Source organism: Rhizopus delemar, genomic scaffold (assembly GCF_000149305.1).
Source record: "Rhizopus delemar RA 99-880 supercont3.15 genomic scaffold, whole genome shotgun sequence".
In the NCBI taxonomy this organism is placed as follows: Eukaryota; Fungi; Mucoromycota; class Mucoromycetes; order Mucorales; family Rhizopodaceae; genus Rhizopus; species Rhizopus delemar.
The window spans coordinates 645,790-666,344 of record NW_027137841.1 but is presented as its reverse complement, the minus strand read 5'-3'; the positions used below and the strand labels follow the sequence as shown (position 1 = coordinate 666,344).

The 20,555-nt window shown below is 40.4% G+C and overlaps 11 protein-coding genes across 11 annotated transcripts; 2 read left to right on the top strand and 9 right to left on the bottom strand.

Annotated features, from left to right (window-relative positions):
• Positions 1 to 398: 398 nt before the first annotated feature.
• On the bottom strand, positions 399 to 970 carry RO3G_15050 (uncharacterized protein; the record flags this gene model as incomplete). Its single annotated transcript, XM_067669634.1, has 3 exons — positions 399 to 404; positions 621 to 828; positions 918 to 970. The coding sequence occupies 3 exons, from the start codon at positions 968 to 970 to the stop codon at positions 399 to 401; spliced, it is 267 nt and encodes an 88-aa protein (XP_067525735.1).
• Positions 971 to 1,749: 779 nt separating this feature from the next.
• On the bottom strand, positions 1,750 to 2,644 carry RO3G_15049 (uncharacterized protein; the record flags this gene model as incomplete). The annotated part of the gene is made up of 2 exons (XM_067669633.1): positions 1,750 to 1,811; positions 1,855 to 2,644. The coding sequence occupies 2 exons, from the start codon at positions 2,642 to 2,644 to the stop codon at positions 1,750 to 1,752; spliced, it is 852 nt and encodes a 283-aa protein (XP_067525734.1).
• A 1,532-nt stretch (positions 2,645 to 4,176) lies between these two features.
• RO3G_15048 (uncharacterized protein) lies at positions 4,177 to 5,112 on the bottom strand (the record flags this gene model as incomplete). Its single annotated transcript, XM_067669632.1, has 4 exons — positions 4,177 to 4,626; positions 4,729 to 4,811; positions 4,974 to 5,039; positions 5,106 to 5,112. 4 exons carry the CDS (start codon positions 5,110 to 5,112, stop codon positions 4,177 to 4,179), a joined length of 606 nt encoding a protein of 201 aa, XP_067525733.1.
• Positions 5,113 to 6,370: 1,258 nt separating this feature from the next.
• RO3G_15047 (translation elongation factor EF-1 alpha) lies at positions 6,371 to 7,747 on the bottom strand (the record flags this gene model as incomplete). Its single annotated transcript, XM_067669631.1, has 1 exon — positions 6,371 to 7,747. The coding sequence occupies one exon, from the start codon at positions 7,745 to 7,747 to the stop codon at positions 6,371 to 6,373; it is 1,377 nt and encodes a 458-aa protein (XP_067525732.1).
• A 393-nt stretch (positions 7,748 to 8,140) lies between these two features.
• Positions 8,141 to 11,205, bottom strand: RO3G_15046 (uncharacterized protein; the record flags this gene model as incomplete). Its single annotated transcript, XM_067669630.1, has 6 exons — positions 8,141 to 8,620; positions 8,672 to 9,109; positions 9,157 to 9,350; positions 9,508 to 9,604; positions 9,652 to 10,836; positions 10,879 to 11,205. The coding sequence occupies 6 exons, from the start codon at positions 11,203 to 11,205 to the stop codon at positions 8,141 to 8,143; spliced, it is 2,721 nt and encodes a 906-aa protein (XP_067525731.1).
• Positions 11,206 to 11,702: 497 nt separating this feature from the next.
• On the bottom strand, positions 11,703 to 11,852 carry RO3G_15045 (uncharacterized protein; the record flags this gene model as incomplete). The annotated part of the gene is made up of 1 exon (XM_067669629.1): positions 11,703 to 11,852. The coding sequence occupies one exon, from the start codon at positions 11,850 to 11,852 to the stop codon at positions 11,703 to 11,705; it is 150 nt and encodes a 49-aa protein (XP_067525730.1).
• Positions 11,853 to 13,013: 1,161 nt separating this feature from the next.
• RO3G_15044 (uncharacterized protein) lies at positions 13,014 to 13,533 on the top strand (the record flags this gene model as incomplete). The annotated part of the gene is made up of 3 exons (XM_067669628.1): positions 13,014 to 13,193; positions 13,441 to 13,473; positions 13,519 to 13,533. 3 exons carry the CDS (start codon positions 13,014 to 13,016, stop codon positions 13,531 to 13,533), a joined length of 228 nt encoding a protein of 75 aa, XP_067525729.1.
• A 276-nt stretch (positions 13,534 to 13,809) lies between these two features.
• Positions 13,810 to 14,135, bottom strand: RO3G_15043 (uncharacterized protein; the record flags this gene model as incomplete). Its single annotated transcript, XM_067669627.1, has 3 exons — positions 13,810 to 13,915; positions 13,957 to 14,001; positions 14,062 to 14,135. The coding sequence occupies 3 exons, from the start codon at positions 14,133 to 14,135 to the stop codon at positions 13,810 to 13,812; spliced, it is 225 nt and encodes a 74-aa protein (XP_067525728.1).
• A 421-nt stretch (positions 14,136 to 14,556) lies between these two features.
• On the top strand, positions 14,557 to 15,732 carry RO3G_15042 (uncharacterized protein; the record flags this gene model as incomplete). Its single annotated transcript, XM_067669626.1, has 4 exons — positions 14,557 to 14,704; positions 14,798 to 14,899; positions 15,019 to 15,491; positions 15,670 to 15,732. 4 exons carry the CDS (start codon positions 14,557 to 14,559, stop codon positions 15,730 to 15,732), a joined length of 786 nt encoding a protein of 261 aa, XP_067525727.1.
• Positions 15,733 to 17,109: 1,377 nt separating this feature from the next.
• RO3G_15041 (uncharacterized protein) lies at positions 17,110 to 17,391 on the bottom strand (the record flags this gene model as incomplete). The annotated part of the gene is made up of 2 exons (XM_067669625.1): positions 17,110 to 17,115; positions 17,212 to 17,391. The coding sequence occupies 2 exons, from the start codon at positions 17,389 to 17,391 to the stop codon at positions 17,110 to 17,112; spliced, it is 186 nt and encodes a 61-aa protein (XP_067525726.1).
• A 1,225-nt stretch (positions 17,392 to 18,616) lies between these two features.
• Positions 18,617 to 19,610, bottom strand: RO3G_15040 (uncharacterized protein; the record flags this gene model as incomplete). Its single annotated transcript, XM_067669624.1, has 5 exons — positions 18,617 to 19,059; positions 19,110 to 19,250; positions 19,312 to 19,409; positions 19,458 to 19,533; positions 19,607 to 19,610. 5 exons carry the CDS (start codon positions 19,608 to 19,610, stop codon positions 18,617 to 18,619), a joined length of 762 nt encoding a protein of 253 aa, XP_067525725.1.
• Positions 19,611 to 20,555: the final 945 nt, after the last annotated feature.

Sequence of the window (20,555 nt, the reverse complement as noted above, 5' to 3'; positions counted from 1 at the left end):
TAGATCCTTGGGATTGAACGGCGTAAACCATCTGTTTTTATGGATTGATTAGCTTATTCATTCCCTTTCTTCTATCACTTACTTCTTCAGTAGCTATCTTGATAGCATGTTCAAACAGACAGATGGCTTCAAACGAAATTGGTTTTCTTTTTGTGAACCAACGTGTCGATTTGACTTTAGATCGATGGATAAAGTGAGTATAGGATTCTTTGCACAAAATGGATGAGAATAAAGAAGGCATAAAAAAGAAGAAGATCATTCACTTGTCATTTATATCTCTTTTTTTTTTTTTTTTTTTTTTTTACTCCTTAAATGGATCCATCTCACTGCCACACAAAATAAATAAATAAAAAAAAGGGGGAAAAAGGGAATAATGAATAAGAGATCTTCATCAGAATTCAAGTCTAATGGTCATTTTTTAATTAGATCAGGCAATAATGCGTTCTTTTTGCCACACACACAGAAAACCATGTGTTTTTTTTTTGTCTGAGATTCAATGGGATTCAAAAGCAAATTCATGCAAATCCTCTCTTTTTATTATTTGGCTTCCTTTAAAGATGTCAACATGGTTTTAACCTAAAGAACCTAAGTCACCTGACTTTCTCTGTTTCTTTACTTACCTCCTCTACTTCCACAGACACATTCGCATCCAAATCAGAATAGTGACGACAGAGTGGACAAACAAATCCAGGATGATTGGCTAATAACGGACGCAGACACTTGTAGTGAAAGGTGTGTGAACATGGAGCGACAAATAAAGCTTGAAAGGGTGCAATGGCATAGAGACAAATACAACATTCTTCTACGTGAACATCCTCATTCACTTTTCTTTTTGTCAAGTTTTGAATTGAATGATATGTTTTTATACTGATGCAGGTCATTAAACACACTCCCTTTTTTCTTTTTTTTCTGCTTACTTGTATTGTTGACTGCTATAATCTTTTTCATTATCATTCAATTCAATACGCATTCTTACACAGCGATAAATTTCTATGAGATCTCATCAGTCCATCCATCCTCTCTCTCTCTTTTTTTTTCTTTTGCTTACCTTCTGTTCCACCTTGATAGTCTACACCCAGTTGAATAATATCATTATTTCTCAAGATGAAACCAGGTGAGCATTCATTGGGTGGACTGAGTCTTTTATTATTTAAAAATGTGCCTGAGGATGATCCTGTGTCTCTTATATAAACCTAGGCTTTATCAATTTCAATCCTTATCCACTATTCACACTTACAAGTTCGTTGTCAACAAATATTTCAGCATGCTTTCTACTCACTACTTTACTCCTAAAAGTCATTAAACTAGGAGAATGTCTCTTGTCCAGAGCTGATCTTCCTATTCTTATTTTATAATCTTTACACAATTTATACTCCATCACTGGAAAAATAAGTGCTTGACTAGAATCAAGATGAGGCACAACTCGTAACGTTTCCAACATTCAACCAGAGAATAAGAATAAGGAAAAAAAAAAAAAAAAAAAGAATTAAAAAAAAAAGGAGAACTCTAATTTTTTTTTATTTTTATTGTTTGTGTAAAAGAGAGAGAGAGAGAGAGCAGGGATCATGTTGTCCTTTTGACATATGCAAGTGCTTACACTAAGCCACCTCAAGTTAAGATGAACGTATTCCATCTTCCAGCAAAACAATCTATCGCCTTTTGACCTAGGGTTGTACACTGACGAAAATACAAATCATAATCTTCTGTCGTCGGACGTCCCAGCTGTCCATATTTATCTATCAAATGTTATCAACCAGCAATGGACATGACCTCATCCTTACTACTTCCACAAGACCATAGGTTGCCTTCATCTAGACTTTATTTAGTGACATGCACCCTTCCATTCCTTCTTACCATCCAACACGATCGTATGACAAGAGCCACACGCCACCTTGATCACATTCACTTCCACCCCTTGTCCTCTTCCATCCAAGAACACAGCCAAATCCACCACGTCCTCCTTCTTTTCTCCCCAACCTAACCTGCCTTCCTTTTGGTACCCAAACGTGTACAGATCACCCCCGATCACGACCGCCGAATGAAAAGGACCACAGGCCAGAGAGACCTGGCCGAGATCCAGTCCCTCGAAATGCTCGATCAGCACCGGCTGTGAGGTGCTGTGGGTGCCCAGTTGATGGAATCGATTGGATCCGATCCCAAACAAGCCCTCGGTCGTCACACACAACACATGTTCACTTGACCCGTCCATCGAGAGCACCTTGGGCAGGGCCACCGGTTGCTGCTGGCGGTAGAGTGTGCCGGTCGTGGTGAGAAGAAAGAGGCTGCCTTGACTCAACAGTCCTTGCTGGATGTCTTCAAACTGACTCAGTGCTTCCCCCGGTCGAACGACAAGCGCTCGGTTGTCTTTTGTGACAAGACCCATGCCGTGATTGGGATCGCCAAAGAATGAACGAATCGACTGTGGATCCTGAGCAAGCAGAGGATGCATGTAATCCGGTTGATATCCCCACACAATCAATTCTTCTCTTTCTTTAAAATATAAACAACTGGCATCATCTTTTTCTTTCCCTTTTTTACCATTGATCAAAACAGTGGTTTCCCAAGAGGTCAATAATATCTTTTTCACTTCATTGTCTTCCTTTGTCTGTCCAAAGCCATCAAAGCCAAAAGAATAAAGTCTCATTGTGAAAAGAACACGTCAATCGGACTGATTTCGAAAAAAAAAAAAAAAAAAAAAAAAAAACGGCATGTTACAGATCTCGGTGGCAGTCGTGACGGATCACAAACAGATGGACCTGCTGATTCAAATGGCATGGGTTATGTAAAGATGTCAAAAAGGAACACCAAGTCAAGTTTGAAGTCATGATGTCGCGTGATGACAAGGTTGTGTAGGATGCTTTCTAGCGTTCACTGAAACCCTATTCATCCATCCTTCTTTCGATATCTATCCGAACCTGTTCCAAGTGAACCCTCTTCATGACGATTGGATCGCTCTTTCCTTTGTACCTCACTTTGGATCTCTCTTTATGGATTCTGTGAACAAAAAGCAAGGACTCTCAAGTCACACATCGATTTTGGTACGCCTGGCTACGGATCGAAAGACAAAAGGTCTTTATCCAAAAGGATAAAATACACTTTGCGGACCATGCCACAAAAGCTCACAGGCAGTCCTCTTTTTATATCAGCAGACAGCATCTGTAACAAACGGTTCATCTGGTCTGTACAGTCAATAAGACAGGAGGGATCTATGGAAACCCATTGGCCTTTTCTTGGGGCTAAAATTCATCCAAGGATGAGTCAAGACTGTGGAGACTCTTGAAAAAGGAAGCATCGACTGAGAAAGAATAAAAGACAGAGGCAATCCTCTGTCTTTGTGTACGGTCGTTGGTCAAGATGGACTTGATGCTGAAGCCCCCCCCCCCGCCTGCGATCAAAAAAGGGAGTATGGCTGGGGGTGAATCAAGGATGCAGGCGGTTGTGAAGAAAGGATCGTTCAAAAGCCATTCTTTAAATGCGTTGCATGGCGGAGGAGACATGGGGTAGATCGATCGCATTTTTATACATAAACATCACACGCATCCATTCATACAACCGCAGGTCGTTTTTTTTTTTTTTTTTTTTTTTTTTTTTTTTTTTTTTTTTTTTCCCTCATGAAACCCTTACTTTTGTAACCTGTTCAAATCTGGGCGATCTCCAGCAGGGATGAGCATAAAGGGATCAATGGGTGTGTTTTTTATAAGAACAATAAAGCATAGCCACTGTGAATTGGGTCTTGTAAATAGATAAAAAATGACAGGGAAAAAAAAAAAGACCCTGAAGATCAGTGATAATGCATAAACAGGACGCACGATGGTGATACATGCCATCTTTCTTTTCATACTCATCTCTGTCCACTCTCTTGTAAAACCTCAAAGACGAAATGATTAACATAAAGCAGAAAAAGAAAATCGTTTGTTGGCAGCTCGTCTAGTATTACTCTCTTTTTGCCTTGAATCTTCATGACATCACTCTATTATTCATTTCCCTTTCTTTCTCGATGGTTACTCAAATGAACCATCGTATTCTTTGGTTTTCATGATCAAGAAAAGAAAAGGAAAAAAAAAGGGGGAGGAAGGAAGTATATAAAATGAGGTGTGTTGAGATAGGCTGTGTTCAGACAAGTAAAATGATGCTCTTTGAAGAATAGCAGGACATCTATTGTTATTTTTTTTTCTTTTATTCATTCAATTGCTTCCAAGCTGGATTTTCATCTTCTTGTTCTTCCTCATCCAATGCACCACCGCGCTCTGATTTATCAAATTGAGAGATATCGACAGACACATCGCCTTCATCCATGTATTTAGCATCTGACAAGGCCAACGTCTTGTCCTGTTCAAACAAGGCACGACCGGGCAACTTGCCCTTGAGTTCCTTTAACTTTTGTGCAATCAACACTGCATCCTTTTCTGCCAGTTCTGCATCAAATTTCTTTTTCCAATCCATAAAACTTTCTCGAGTCACTTTGGTGCCAACAAACTTGGCATGCTCTGCCTCTTCCTCTTTTCGCTTCTTTTCATTCGCGAGCTCTTCTTCTGCTCTTTTTACATCCAATAAAATATTGTCTAATTCTTCCTTGATGATCATCACCATAGAAAAGACCATGGCCATCCCAATCGATTCCTCTGCCTAGTAGAAACAGACGAGTTAGTTTAGGTTAAATACAAAGAGGGGGATACTTGCGGCATGCTTGACAGATTCATGTATTCTTGAAAGATATGTCTCTGGTACTTGACCTTCTATTTGTTCAATTTCATATTCTGGTAACTCGTCAGGGTAATTAGGTGTATATGTCACATGTAACGAAAGTGCGCCTGGAAACAACGTGTCAGTTTAAATTAAACAACACCTCATCTTTTTACGTGGGCTTTCAGGGTCTTGTTCATCCGGATAGATAGAGATCCTAAACTCGCTGTCACTAATAGCTATTCTCAACATTGGTCAGAAAGAATACAAAAACAATTGTTTTTTTTTACCTTCAAATTCTTCAGGATAAATCGATTGAAGAGCTTCAATTTCATTCTTTTGTTCTTCCAAGTAATCTGTGGATACAGCATTATTCATACACGTTTGCTATCCCTTAACCAAAAACATCATTTTCTTTTTACCTGTCATTTTATAAGTTTTTTTTTTTTTTTTTTTTTTTTAAAAAAAAAGGGGGGAGGAAACTAAAAGATGAGGTTGAGCTCTCGCGTATACGAAAAAATAAAAAAAAAGGAGTCACTTTACAGTGCACTTTTTTCCCAAAAATGACTGGCACAGTTTTAGGATCTTTTTGATTCAAATCGACAAAGCGCATCGTGTTGTTGATGATGCTGTCGATAGGGACACGTTGATGAAGCACAATTTTGTCTTGAAAACATGACACACTTTAGAAATCATCTGGACCTCAAAACGAAGCAGAAAAAGAACACGGACCATTTGCTCTCGAAAAAAAAAAAAAAAAAAGGAATCTAAAAAGCACAGTGTTGTACTGCTTACAACGGGGTGTTTGAAAAAAAAAGTGAGAATCAATCAGCTGGTTAAAAAAAAAGTGGGGGTAAACTGGCAACGTTGAGTGAGGAACAAGCGTTTTCCTTTAGCCATTTTGGATCAGGGCCACTGAAAGCTTCACTACTGACTTGAAGGGGTCCAAGTGTGCCGTTCATGGATGCATGACTGATCAAGATGCTCTCTCAAGGAAGGGCACGAGTTCATCCAAAGAAACCTGTCCTGAAAGCATTGAGAAGCGGTAGGATGGTGTTCAAAGATCGATCGTGTGTTTGCTTTTCTGATCCACCTGAAAAGAGCCATAGGGATCCCCCATCAGCCGCCTGTCTGTCTGTAGAAAGTGCATACAAAAGACGACGGTGATTCAAGCCAAATCAAGGTCGAATCACCGCATGCTCGGACAGACGACTTGGTACACATGAGGACCCACCATCCCTTGGACGTTGGCATCCACAGCAAAAGATACAATAAGAACAGCCCGTCATTCAACACCCTTTGTTTCCATCGAGAAGTTGAAATACACTCAATTTTTCAGGCATCATCCAACGTGTCTTTGTGAGTCGCCGTCTTCATTTCTGCCTTAAAAAAAAATCTTTGATAACCTAGTCAAATCTTGTCCATTTTCGGCTTGACAGTGAAGCCTACAGTGAATTAGAAAAAAAAAACACGCTGGTAGTCATCTTTCCAGTTAAAGAGGATGATGGCACAGCCCGACAGAGAGATCTGCTATGCTTCTCGTCATGGCCTCTCTCTCTCTCATACCGACTACCATGACCCAACACAATACGATCACAACAAAACAAGACCCACACTGACATGTTTATAAAATGTTTATTATTACAAAAGCATGATTTACTTTTCAATCAAGAAAGGGCTAAGCAATTTATTTCTTACCAGCCTTGGCAGCGGCCTTGGTGACCTTACCGGCCTTGTCGACCTTTTCAACAGACTTGATGACACCGACAGCAACGGTTTGACGCATGTCACGAACAGCGAAACGACCGAGAGGAGGGTAGTCAGTGTAAGCTTCGACACACATGGGCTTGGAGGGGATCATCTTGACGATGGCAGAGTCACCAGACTTGACAAACTTGGGGGTGGCTTCCAAGGACTTACCGGAACGTCTGTCGATCTTTTCGATCAATTCAGCAAACTTACAGGCAATGTGAGCGGTGTGACAATCCAAGACGGGAGCGTAACCAGCACCGATTTGACCGGGGTGGTTCAAGATGATGACTTGAGCGGTGAAAGAACCGGCTTCCTTGGCGGGGTCGTTCTTGGAGTCGGAACAGACGTTACCACGACGGATGTCCTTGACGGAGACGTTCTTGACGTTGAAACCAACGTTGTCACCGGGAAGACCTTCAGAGAGGGTTTCGTGGTGCATTTCGACAGACTTGACTTCAGTGGTGACAGCAGCAGGAGCGAAGGTGACAACCATACCGGCCTTGATGACACCAGTTTCGACACGACCGACGGGGACAGTACCGATACCACCAATCTTGTAAACATCTTGAAGAGGAAGACGGAGAGGCTTGTCAACAGGACGGGTAGGAGGGTCAATGTTGTCGATGGCATCCAAGAGGGTCTTACCAGACTTGGCGCCAGCCTTGGTTTCCTTGTTCCATCCCTTGTACCAGGGCATGTTGGTAGATTCGTCCAACATGTTGTCACCGTGCCAACCAGAGATGGGGACGAAGGGAACAGACTTGGGGTTGTAACCAATCTTCTTGATGAAGGAGGAAACTTCCTTGACGATTTCGTTGAAACGAGCTTCGGACCACTTGGTGGTATCCATCTTGTTGACAGCAACAATCAATTGACGGACACCGAGGGTGAAGGCCAAAAGGGCGTGTTCACGGGTTTGACCATCCTTGGAGATACCAGCTTCGAATTCACCAGTACCACCAGCAATGATAAGAATAGCACAATCGGCTTGAGAAGTACCGGTGATCATGTTCTTGATGAAATCACGGTGACCGGGAGCATCAATGACGGTGATTTGGTACTTGGGGGTTTCGAACTTCCAGAGAGCGATATCGATGGTGATACCACGTTCACGTTCAGCCTTGAGCTTGTCAAGAACCCAAGCGTACTTGAAGGAACCCTTACCGAGTTCAGCGGCTTCCTTTTCAAACTTTTCGATGGTACGCTTGTCAATACCACCACACTTGTAGATCAAGTGACCGGTTGTGGTAGACTTACCGGAATCGACGTGACCAATAACAACGACACTGATGTTTGTCTTATCTTTACCCATTTTGACTACTCATCCTAGATTAATATCTCATGTTTCTCCTTCCTATCCTTTTGCCTTACTTGAGGATTTATGGAATGAAAAAAAAAAAAAAAAAAAAAATCACTGCAAAAAAAATTCTTTTATTTTTTGATTCCGCAGCACGCACCCACAAGCCACATTCTGTTCAATAGTCACAACTGTAGGGTGTGATTGGGTGATGGATGCGTCTTGAACAACCTCCTTGACAGACGTCCCCTTGGATAAAAAGTCTTTTTTTTTGTCATGACTGGATGGAATGATTGGGTCACTGCATGATGAGGATGCAGGGATCAAGAATCTTGGAATACAAAATAAAGACATTTTTTATTTTTTTTTTTTTCAGGAACAAAAACACGGGGGGGGGGAAGGGAGGACCTAATCCTCCTCTTTGGGCTCCAGTTTTAAACTTTTTGAATAAAAGACTTGATCGTCTTGTTCGACCGAATCCAACACACGATGAAGATATTGTTGTATTTCGTCCACTTCGATCAGACGATAGGGTATTTGAAACTGATGGATCTCGTTCAGCACACGCGTGGTCTTGATGTACTTGTCCATGTGAATCAACTTTTGATTTCCCGAAAGACAATAATCTCGGTTGCCGTCATCGATGAACGTCATGTCGGTCAGGTAGACACCAAGGAAGGGCAGACAGGGTGCGACCGCGCTCTTGAGCCGGTGACGGTATTCGGCAAAGTTACGCTGGGAGTCTGTGGCGCGGTAGATGGGGTCCCACATGGCGCGGTATTTACTCGAGACGTGATCCCAGGTGCGTTTGAGACGAATGATGCAGGTCGAGTCCAGGGCGGATCGGATGGCCATCAATGTGTTGTAGTTGTTGAGATGCAGACAGGCCTAAGGCATACGTCAGAGAGAGAGAGAGAGAAAAAAAAGAGGTCTACTTACGTCGCCTACTTTGATCCAATATTTCAACAGGTTCGCTCGTTTCTTGACATCCACCTCATTCAACACACTGTCCGAGATCCAACTGGTGATCTGTGTACTCTTTTGGATCATCGCCTTCACATGCACCGCCTGACTCTTTTTCTTTTTGAAGCCCTGGCCGATGATCTCAAAGGGCTCGATCTGACAGAACAGGCCGTTCTCGAGCAAGGTGATCTGACGGGCGAGTTCGACGGGTTCGATGTCCAGCAGGTGGACCAGGCCGAGGTTGTGTTGGGACAGGGCCTTTTTGATCATGTTTCGGGTGGATTTGCTCATGATACTGGAGGGATAGATGGTGTGGTCGTCAAAGAGAGAGAGGTTGGAAAAGATCGAGCTGTGATGCTGGCTGGGTTTTTCGGGCACGGTCGGTGCCTTGCGTGGGGTCTCCTTGGCTGTGAACTAAAGAAACATGAGCGAGAGCTTGGCATGACCGAGGGTCTGCTTACCGTCTTGTGGATCAGCTGAAGCATTCTTTCAGCCGGTGTCGGCATGGCCTCTGTCAGGTCTGTTTGGGTAAAGCAGAGCAGACGGGTGTGGATGACGGCATCTTGATCCAACATGAAATAATTTTCCAACCATGTCTTGATCACGTTGTACACCCTTAATCGAACAGGGATCTGGACTTGATTCGTCCAATCGTCTGTGTCGGTCGGTGGCAAGTGAAAGCGTTGGATGAGTAACTCGAGTAGTTCCTGTGGATGGGTAAACAGTCGAAAGTTGTAGAAAAAGGCGCGTACAAATAAAAGGTCTATGGGCTCATCAGTCTCTTTCTTTTTTTCTGCGCTTCTTGTGATTACCTGGTGATTTTTCATGAAAGGTCAAGTGTTCCACCAGGGCTTCAATCGAAGCATATTTGATACTGCCTTCACGATTCAAGATCACTTCTTCTGTCCACTACATCATCCGTCAGTTCTTATTTTCTTCTCCTGTTTTTTATTTACCTTGAAAGGAGTGGCTGCAGGAGTCTGTTTCTGATTCCAAGTGTCGGGTAATAATAATAAGCTTTCTGAGGTAGGATGATTTAAGGATGTGAGTGAAAGACCTCGGGGTCTCTTGGGATGTTGTTGTGTATTTACAGATGAGGCTCTTGGTCTCTGGGTTTTATTTACGGGTTGAAGGAGTTCTTGTTCGATCGCTTTGAGGGTCGAAATCTTTCGGGTCATCATGTCAAGCTGATGGTAGCTTTTGGGCATCTCTTCTGAAAGAGGGGGTGGATCGGATGGGTTGGGCTGCAGACACGACTTGACGGACCGTGTACAGTCCAGGGTGGTCTTGATGACCTGCTGACAGCACTCGGTCAAATGCTCCAGTTCGAGTACGTTCATCGTCAGGCCGGAAGGATGGGTTGAGGCCCGGATGGCCGTGACGAGGTTGGTGATCGCGCTATAGACCGACTCCTTGGCGAACACCAAGGAGACCAGATGTGGATCGGACGGGATGGTACACGAGAGCCTGTCGAGATCTTCAATGTTGCTGCACACATGCTCTACCACGGCCAAGAAGCTCTTGACGCGTTCGATCGCTTTCTGGGTGATGTCGAGCAGGTCGACTTGCTGATGTTGGGCCAGGAAGAGTGGGAGTTGGGCCAAGAGGGTCGAGATGAGATCCTGCAGATAAGATTGTCGGTCAAAGATGGACTGCAAGATGGTGTCCGTGTTGAGTTTGAAGGTGGAAAGTAAGAGGAGGGATGAACTGGAGGTGTTCTTGGGATCGTATTTCGTGCTGCTGTTGGATTGAATGGAGGTCAGTGAGGAGCGTGAAGAAGAAAAGCTGAGATCGGAAAGAGAAGAAGGCAAGAGTTGAAGGATGCGTTCGAATTGATGAAGATCGTAGAGTAATTGATCTGCCAAGACCGTCAGTTCTTGTTCTCTGTCGGTTTCTTTGCATTTCAAGACGAGTTTGTTGAGTGTAGAAAAGACCAGTTTACGTTGTTTGGCTAATTCTGGGTATACTTTTAAAATCGGGCTTTCCTTGTTGACAATATTCGATTCAACAAGGATCGATTTGATGCAAGAGACGAGTTGAAAGACAAGGATTTGGATTGTGTTGGTGTCTTTTGAATATTCTTTTTTTAATTCTTTTATTATTTCTGATACTTCTTCAATAAATGATATTCTTGTCGACATCTAATCATCATCAGTCACTTTCTATTGATTCATTCATCTTACCTTTTCTTGATGCTTTTCTTGCTGCCACTGTGTTAATTCATCATCATTCTCTCTTTCAAAATCTAGACTTGATCTCTTTGCTTCACCTATCCTTCCAACATAATTACTCGGAAACCAACCTCTGATCTCACCACATTGTCCATCCCACCAACCAGAATCATCTCGATTAAAGACTTCAATGATCGAACCCTTTTTAAAAAATAAACAAGTGACGGGTTCATCTGTCACTGGTGCAGAAGAAGGAAGATAATCATGTAAGGCTTGTACAAAATGAGATGTAAATGTTGAAATAGGTGGTGATGTAGGTGGTGATGAAAATGAATTCATATCATACAGACAATTGGGGGAACAAGAAAGAAAGAAAGAGAGTGAATTATTGCCTGATTATTTTGAAGGAAAAAAAGAAAAAAAAAAGGGGGGAGAGGAAACAGAATGCACACATGTTATTCGTTACTTTAAATCCTGTTGTTCCTATGCCATTTAAGGTTACGCCAATCAAAAGGGGGCACACTTAGACGATCCTTCTCACTTTGAGCTCTCACTTGTCAACAAGCCATCTCTCGCTCTCCTTTCTATTTATAATCACCCAAATGCCATCTTTCCCCTTTTCTTTCTTTTTTTTTTTTTCTTTCTTTCTTTCTTACCTTCTCCTTGATCCTCAAGTCAATCTACTGTACAACAAAAGAGATAAAAAAGTGATGTTTCACAAGAAAACATTTCAAACACGTTGTTTATAAACCATCACCATTTTACTATTCAGTCCACGTCAATTTTTTTTTTTTAATAAAGTGGCGATAGTAAACAGATGATGTTTAAACGAATCGTTAAGAGAGAATGCATAAAGTGGCTGTAGACAAGAAAGGATAGACCTCACCCACCGTCTCATCCTGTTCATCTTTCAATTCAGCTTCAAGAGGGTGAAGGAAACAGGGAATGACAGAGACAATGACCTTTTTATTGTCTTTAAGCTTCATGGTCTGTGCGACTTTCTCTTTTTCTTCTTCTTTTCCTTCTTTTTCTTTCTCTTTTAGTTCTGTTATCGATTCAACCTTTTTTTTAGATTTAATTTAACTTTTTTTTTTATATAAAAACGATTTATAGTTTAGGTTGAGTATCATTTTAAATTAAAAAAAAAAAATTAAACAACCTTCACACAATAACAAAAAAAAGGAGTACAAATTATTATTATTATTATCCTATCTTTTTTTTTATAAAGTGCTTCCAGTAAGTAATGTCACGGCCAATCAAAACCAGTGTCACTGGTCAATCAAAATTGATGCCATTGGCCAATCAAAATCAATTTCATATTTTTTAGAAACAATCTCGCTTGCTTGGAAATCATGTCGTTGATTCTTGCCACCCAAAGAATATAAATAGGGAAATTATGTTTCAATGCTTTACAATTCAATACGAGTACACTATTTCTATATGAAGATGGGCATGGGTGTGTTATTCATAAGAAGGGTGGTTCCTGAGCCTCATGGATTACATTGTTGAACAGAATGAAATTTATTGTTGAGACTATTTGCTAACTCATCCAGATTACTTGGGGAAATACAGTTTCCCAGTGAGTCTTTTCTGACTTGTCCAATGTTGTTAGAAAAGCCAGAAAAAAAAAAAGATAAAGATATTCGTATGAAGAGAGGCAAAACCAAAGCGAGACTATATGCGTTATACAGTCCTAGGATAAGGGCTAAGTTATTTCGATCTAAATATTGAAAATTGTATGATTGCATCAGCTGCAGCAAAGCACTTGGGCATTCACACTCAAACAGCTTATAGATGAGGGTTAGCCAGTATAGTGCGTGTCCAGTCAGTATTTTTGAGAGCTGTAAAAAGGTAGGTCATAAGTGCATCTTAACTGAAGAGCATAAAACGACGGTTATCAACTTCATGGATCCTAATCCCTCTGCTTACTGTTGTTGAAGTAACTGAGCATTTATTGAAGCGATTCCATGATCTTAAAGTATCACACAGAACTGTTAATAACTTTATGAGACGTGAGTGCAACTTTTCGTTGAAAAAAAAAAAAAAAAAAAAAAAAAAGCAAATTTTCATTCTACTGAGAGAGAGAAACAGTCCAGCAAAGATGGAGGGAGCGGCACAATTGGGTTTGTCAGTGGGAAAAGGCAGACATGAACTTTCTGACGAATGTGCGTGTGTTTCTTGACGAGTCTGCTTTTGATATCAATATGAAACGCTCAAGAGCCTGGTCTAATAAAGGTACGCGTATTATTGTTACCCAGGCCTACTACGAGGGCAAATACAATGTCTATCTGAGCGCTATCTCTGCCTCGGGTTTGATTACCGCCGGCGTAAAACAAAAAAAAAACCTAGACCTGCAAAGAAGAGAAAAAGTTGCTGGATAGATACGCTCAGGAACTGTAACAGGTCACTACATTACAGTAATCGCTCTATTTAAGGATATCCAAAGGTTTTGGAATATCCACCCTTAAGTAGAACATACCCTTAAATCGAAATTCGTAGCTGAAAAAATTGAACTCACTTAACATGTACTGTAGCTACATTATAGACAGGTTTGTACAACATGTTTCCACATAGGCCACTGTTGGTTGGTATAGGTTTGATAATTGTGTAAGAACATTAAAAAATCAAAACTTGCTTAAGACTTGATCAAAGTTGCTGGAAAGATAATATACGAGTCGTAGACTCAAAATAATTTTGATGAGAATAAACATATGACATAACAAAATTTATTTTATTTCTTTATAAAAAAAATGTCTAATAATAAACGTATGCGCCTTTCTTTCTCAAAAAATTGAGCTTTTGGATCAAAATGCTACTGGCCAGCTTAATCAAACAAAATTAGGTGAATGGGCTATGAAGAAATTTAATTTAGATCAACCACTTGCCCAACAGACTATATCAAACATTCTCAACAAGGCTGAAACGTTATAAATATTAATGTTGTCAAAAATGGTAAAAGTCTAACAGCAACACGCTATCCTCAACTTGACTTCTGAAAACATTCAGAACGAATTGAGGAAGATAAAAGAACTTCTTGGGCCATATGATCCTATAGATATCATGAGCTTTGATAAAACAAGCTTATATTACCAGCAACCACCAAGAAGAACCATATGTTCCGAGTCGCTTGATGGCCTAAAAAAAAGTAAAACTCATCTGACAGTTGGGCTGCTCTATAACTCGGATGGGACTTACAAAGGGCAACCAATTGTTATCGGACAAGACAAGAGCCCCAAATGTTTTAAAGCAAGAGCTAATTTGTTATCCATGGCTGCAATTGGAAAAAACATGAAATTGAATACCATTATTCTACTAATGCTTGGATCACAATTGAAATTTTCACAGCATACGTGAAAAAGTTAAATGTTGCCTTTGGAAGAAAGAATCGAAAAATTGCTCTTCTTTTGGATAATGCATCCGTTCATAAAATAAGAATTCCGCTCAACAACATCAAATTGATATTTCTCCTAGCAAACACGACTAGCAAGCTACAAGCTCTTGATGCAGGTAGCCTATTATTTGTTGATAAAATGCTATATAAGCTGTCTTTTTGTTTTACAGTTTTCTCATTAATGCTTTGTATACACAGGAATTATTGACAACTTTAAGGCACACTTCCGAGCCCAGCAGCACGACCGTGCTTTATGTCTGTGTATCAGTAAAAAGTTGGATAATCCGAATGTTTACAAAATGGATCAAGCTCAGGTTATGTTTTTTCTATCTAATGCATGGCTTAAAGTAAAATCAGAAACAACAAAAGGAATGCTCCCAGGTCTTCCCAGGAGCTTTGACAACAAAGTTACTGATGTTAGCCAGTTGAACCTTAAAGCAGATGAAAGTAAGATGGTAGTATGTTATACAACAAGCACTACTAATGCTGAAGAAACAGCAGGATGCAGCGTAGATGAAACAGAAAAAAATGATAATACAGAGCAAGATGAGCAGCGTGTCGATATAGTAGAGTGTAAAAAACGGTCGAAAGAAGCCTATAAAACTATTCTCGTGTGCGAAGTTCCTTTGGACGATCTTGATCGTAAGTTACATCACCGAATTCGAATGAGATTGGCTGACTCTTGTGCTGAATTAAACAAGTCAAAAGAGCAAAAAGATCTTTGATCTTATTTTACAGAAGTAAAAAGTTTATTGTTAGAGTGGCATCTCTGATCTACAAATCACCACATCGACGGCTGCTCGCAAGCCGTGAATATTTCGAATTGGACGATACTGTAGAGCTATTGCTCAATAAGGATTGGCTGCATGAACCACAGGTCAAATTTGCCCGTGCTCAGGTATTGGCAGGTACAGTTCTGATGAACGTCAGCAACGGCGAAGCTATTCTTGTGAATACGGTGGAAATGTATGGAGGAACAAAACCAGCCGATATCCATCGCGAACTGCCATTTTCATCAAACATGTCCATCTTCACAACTAAACCAACGTACGCCAACATCTGGCCACACATCCGGAGTACAGGAGACGGTTCCAAACGTGTCATCGTCACACAAACTTGTACTGCATTAATTACATCCATTGTATGCCTGGACCAAAGCGAGGAACCAAAAATGGGGCCGTCATCGTGTCATTTTGCTACGTCACCACAGCATACGAAAATATTCATCGATCAGGTCAGTTGGACAAAGGCAAAAAAGATCGAGTCAAATGCGTCAACACGATCCATCGAGCTGTTCAGTTTGATCGCCCAGGCGAGGCAACTACGTTCACAGTTCCACCATCCAACCACTTATTACCTCTGCCGTGCATTCAGTGATGCCACATTATTTAGTCACTTACAGCCCTACACAGTCTTTATCTACTGCGATCATGAAGGCTCAACAAAGTCGATGGACAATGAAAACGCTTTCATGATCGCATCTCGACTTTTCCAGCGGATCGCTTATTCCATTCGTCTTCCGAAGCACATCTTGACAAGGATTGTGTTGCTTTGTTGCATGACAAATGCAAAAATAATGGGAAAATCAAGAAATTGTTTGAGGATCTTTTGCATCTGTTTGGCGACGACATGGAAATGGCAATCATCGGCAACAGCATTTTGAACAGCCAAATTCTACAGCACATGGCAGCAATCATGCCATCTGATATTTCCAAAGCAAATGAAACAATGGCCTTCCGCAACCAAAAACAATTGCGCGCGTATTAATCGTGAAAATAATAAAACAGAGGTGGAAACAAAGATCGAGAAACAGTGTGAGTACTTTTTGAGGCTGATGTTTATTTCAGTTTAAGTTAAAGTAAAAGTTATTCTAATTGAAGGCAAATATTTATATTCTATTGAGTGAGTGGCTTGATATCTTCTATTGTGAGCGTTCTTCTAATCTTCAGGTGCTTTAGCAAGTGTCATCTGTAATTAGAATTATGACAACTTTTCATTTGTTCTTTTGTATGTCTGTCATAGATTATCTTTTATTCTGGGAATTCCTCACTGATTTGAATAACGTTATTTTACGCGTTATTTCAATTATGTAAAAGATTAGCAATATTCCTGACATTGGATTGGATTTGGTTATTTTAGTTGATATTTCTTCTTATCAAAGAATTCTCATGAATACAATACATATTCTAAAAGAACATGTTTAATTGGAACTGATTGTATGATCTTATTTAAATAAACTTGTATTTTATTTGAATTATGATCTTGTATTAAGACTTATATTTATTAATGTCAATCAGTTACTGTTCTACAAAATTACCACCTTTTTTTCTCGATTTTGCCTTCTTCTTTTCTCGACGCTGCCTTTTTTTCTCGACTTTGTTATTTTTTTTCTCGACTTCATTATTTTCTTTTTTCTCATTTCCCTTTGATCAAAAATAAAATTGGATGAACCAAGAGAAATGCACTTTTTTTTGTCTGATTGCCATTTTTCTCCTAATCGCACATCCGTTTAGGTCATTTTATTAGTAGTCTGTTCCGACATTTATCCTAACACTGGTAAGAATGCGACAAACCCTTTGAAATGACTTTTTCTTCACACTGTTGCAGGCTTCTGTCATCCTCTTGGACAAAATGTCTTCCTGCAAAAACCGATGACGCTTCACCTTACTCTTTGCCACTGCCCAGAATTTGTTCAATTGGGTTAAGCTCAGGAGGGTAAGTAGGAAGATACACAGATTTATATCCCCGATACTCAACCTACTTTTTTATATTTTCATGCGTGTGAATGGGTGCATTCTCCATAACAATAGAGCGGCCTTTCATATGTGGGTGTTTGTCCATTTCATCGAGAGTCATTTCTAAGAAACTAATGTAGTGACCTGTTACAGTTCCTGAGCGTATCTATCCAGCAACTTTTTCTCTTCTTTGCAGGTCTAGGTTTTTTTTTGTTTTACGCCGGCGGTAATCAAACCCGAGGCAGAGATAGCGCTCAGATAGACATTGTATTTGCCCTCGTAGTAGGCCTGGGTAACAATAATACGCGTATCTTTATTAGACCAGGCTCTTGAGCGTTTCATATTGATATCAAAAGCAGACTCGTCAAGAAACACACGCACATTCGTCAGAAAGTTCATGTCTGCCTTTTCCCACTGACAGACCCAATTGTGCCGCTCCCTCCATCTTTGCTGGACTGTTTCTCTCTCTCAGTAGAATGAAAATTTGCTTTTTTTTTTTTTTTTTTTTTTTTTTCAACGAAAAGTTGCACTCACGTCTCATAAAGTTATTAACAGTTCTGTGTGATACTTTAAGATCATGGAATCGCTTCAATAAATGCTCAGTTACTTCAACAACAGTAAGCAGAGGGATTAGGATCCATGAAGTTGATAACCGTCGTTTTATGCTCTTCAGTTAAGATGCACTTATGACCTACCTTTTTACAGCTCTCAAAAATACTGACTGGACACGCACTATACTGGCTAACCCTCATCTATAAGCTGTTTGAGTGTGAATGCCCAAGTGCTTTGCTGCAGCTGATGCAATCATACAATTTTCAATATTTAGATCGAAATAACTTAGCCCTTATCCTAGGACTGTATAACGCATATAGTCTCGCTTTGGTTTTGCCTCTCTTCATACGAATATCTTTATCTTTTTTTTTTTCTGGCTTTTCTAACAACATTGGACAAGTCAGAAAAGACTCACTGGGAAACTGTATTTCCCCAAGTAATCTGGATGAGTTAGCAAATAGTCTCAACAATAAATTTCATTCTGTTCAACAATGTAATCCATGAGGCTCAGGAACCACCCTTCTTATGAATAACACACCCATGCCCATCTTCATATAGAAATAGTGTACTCGTATTGAATTGTAAAGCATTGAAACATAATTTCCCTATTTATATTCTTTGGGTGGCAAGAATCAACGACATGATTTCCAAGCAAGCGAGATTGTTTCTAAAAAATATGAAATTGATTTTGATTGGCCAATGGCATCAATTTTGATTGACCAGTGACACTGGTTTTGATTGGCCGTGACATTACTTACTGGAAGCACTTTATAAAAAAAAAAAAAAAAAAGGAGAAAAAAAAAAAGAAAAAAAATCATCTACCGAAGCTTTGGTTCCACTTTAATAACTCATTGATATCCTTCTCCCATCTTGTCTCCTTTTCCAATTGTGTGACACATGGAATTGGGTATTTGGACATGCGTACCTTTGTTGATGTTGAGTCATAAAGAAAAAGAAGGGGGGGGGATATAATTACCTTGACATATTCTCCTTTATTCAACATGAATATCTCTTGTCCATCGATACTGACCTCTGTCGGATTCTTACTGTTCTCTCCAATCTATCATAACCATCAGCCAAGAGAAGAGAGAGCATGCATCAAACAAACCTTGAGTTCAATAATCGAGCTTGGTGGTAACAAGATGGTTCGAAAAGAAAGTGATCTTGGACAGATCGGTGTCATGACCAGACTCTGGACAGAAGGATGCACGATCGGCCCCCCGGCAGAAAGTGAATAGGCCGTGGAGCCAGTCGGGGTGGACACGATCAGGCCATCCGCGATACACTCGGTCAGGTATTGATGATCCACCCGACACTCGATCGAGGTCAAGTGAGGGTATCGACCTCGATGTAAGCTCACTTCGTTCATCACCTGTCTGTCCTCGACCTCTTTACCATCCAGTTCGATCCTTTTCCCGTTCGGTTGATGAAGTGAACAAAACAGACGCATCCGCATCGTCAGTCCGATGTGACCCGACAGCATGTCTTTCAGAATGGTCTGATAGCGATCGAATCCTATCCAAACATCAGTACCCCCCCTTCCTACTTTCTTTTGTTCTATTTACTGTAGGACATCAAGAAACAGAGCGTGCCAAGTGAAAAGCTAAGTACGGGCGGTACAGCTTTAGGAAACAGGGTAGAGAGGTGAAGCAAGGTGCCGTCACCACCGAGTGTGATGGCAAAATCAATCGTGTTCGTATCCTCCTCTTTTTTTTTTTAAAAAAAAAAAATCAGTTTCCTTTTTCTTTCATTCTCTGTCCAATTTACTTTTCAATACGTGCACAAAAGGTAATTCCTTCTTGAACTGTTCAGCCACACTCTCTTCAACAATAATGTTCATCTCAGGTCGCGTTTGATGTAACCAGCTAATGACACACGCGTCAGTACACGTCTCAGACCGTTGTCTTATTTACTTTGTGAGTTCAATGATCGCCTTCTCTGTCTTGACATCTTTTGGTTTCTTGATCACAAGCACATTGTTTGGTTTTTCTTTCCATTTCAAGGTATGTATCCCACTATAGCCTATCAATACATCTCTCTCTCTCTCTTCCCATTCACTTACCCATAGGTACTTCCTGGCACTTGTACAATATCATTCGGTCGACTGGTCTTTATCAAATCATGTTCTGCTTCTGTCAACTCTATTTTCTTTTTTTTTAAAAAAATGGACTTGTTTGTGTGGATTGATAAAGTACCTTGTTGATCTTTGGAGAGATAAATGCCTACTTTATTAGGAAATCCTTTTGTTTGATATAATCTTTTCCATATCGGTTGTCTTGTTAGACAATGTCGAATGAATAAACGCATACCGAAAAAGAGAAAAAGAAAAAAGAAAAAATGAGTCAGAAAGAGTAAAGAGCATAAAAGAAGATGACAGGTCCTTTTCAATCTCCGGACCCTCTTTCTCGTCAAATGACTGGATGGTGTGCACGGCTACGTTTTGACAATAGAAAAGAATGAATTGTTTCAATGACAAGGGGAGGATGGAATCAGCTCTGTTTTTCTTTGTCAGATTGTGTGCTCTTGTCAAACACATGCAATCCCTATTTCTGTCACAAACAAAAGCTTATTTTGTCCTTATTTTGTTTACATGTCATACTTGGATGAAACCCTTTTTGCCCCCCTCAAACAATTCTTTATAAAGCATGGTCACCGAAACTCACTTGCTCTCTCACCGTGCGTCATTTGAAAGAACTCTAGGACCGTATCTTGTGATCCAGTGGGTTGGGTGCGTCCCTACTTGTAACGCAACTACTTTGCCTTTTTCATCGTATCCATTTTATCACTGTGACATCATTTCAATGGCTAGAGAGGATGGGATTCATTCTAGATGCATGTCTTTCAGCTCACAAAGGACCTAAAAACCAGTCATGGCTGTAGAGTCTGACGGTGAAAACGAAAGAAGAGGATTGTGATTTCTTAATTTTTTAAAAAAAAATCATCGAGTCTGCTTGAAATCATAAAAGACACAATTACTTTTTTTTTTTTGTAAAGGTCATCCTACTCTAGCG